This window comes from Eimeria mitis, genomic scaffold (genome assembly GCF_000499745.2).
Source record: "Eimeria mitis Houghton genomic scaffold, Emh_scaff2572, whole genome shotgun sequence".
Lineage (NCBI taxonomy): Eukaryota > Apicomplexa > Conoidasida > Eucoccidiorida > Eimeriidae > Eimeria > Eimeria mitis.
Genome location: NW_013570913.1, coordinates 2,564 through 3,253, shown reverse-complemented (window position 1 = coordinate 3,253; position 690 = coordinate 2,564). Strand labels below are relative to the sequence as shown.

The 690-nt window shown below is 57.1% G+C and overlaps 1 protein-coding gene across 1 annotated transcript in view; it reads right to left on the bottom strand.

The window, feature by feature from the left end:
* Positions 1-690, bottom strand: part of EMH_0055760 (uncharacterized protein) — a gene marked incomplete at both ends in the record, with an annotated part of 6,284 nt that overhangs the window by 4,852 nt on the left and 742 nt on the right. The window contains one exon of the mRNA XM_013497270.1: positions 3-461. Within this exon, the coding sequence (XP_013352724.1) occupies positions 3-461 (459 nt within the window). The remainder of the gene's footprint in view (positions 1-2; positions 462-690) is intronic.

The window sequence follows — 690 nt, the reverse complement described above, 5'->3', positions numbered from 1 at the left end:
GTTGTGCTGCTGCTGCTGCTGCTGCTGCTGCTGCAGTGTATCCTTGCCACGCCCGCAACGCCCTGAAAAGAGGCGCAGCTTTGAAGGCCAGCTGCAGCCGCAATGCTGCATCTGCTGCAGCAAGAGCAGCAGCAGGAAGAGCAGCAGCAGCAAGCAGCGGAATTGAGGCTCCAGGCAGCACAGCAGCAGCAGGAGGCTGCAGCAGCAATCCATCAGCAGCAGCAACACACACACGGTAACAAGAACGCAGCAGCAGCAAACGCTGAGATGCTTCCTGCTGCAGCTCAACACACAACGAGCTGCACCCTTGCTGCCTCCCCTCCACCACTACTGCAGCAGGAACAGGGGCCCCCAGGGGGCCCCCGGGGGCCCCCTGGTGGCCCTGGTGGGGGCCCCCCTGGGGGGCCCCCATAACCACAGAAGCAGAGAGAACAGAAGGATGAGATACGAACAAGTCGATGCTGCAGCAGCAAACACAAAACAACAAATAAATATATTTATAAAACCAACACACAACAGCAGCAACAGAGCAGCAGCAACAGCAGCAGCAGCAGCAGCAGAGCAGCAGCAGCAGCAGCAGCAAAACTACCGCGAGAGAAACAGCAGCAAACAGCACCAAAAGCAGCAACAAGAGCAGAACCAAGTCCCCACGAACAAAACTACCAAACCCCAACAAACCAAATCCCAATA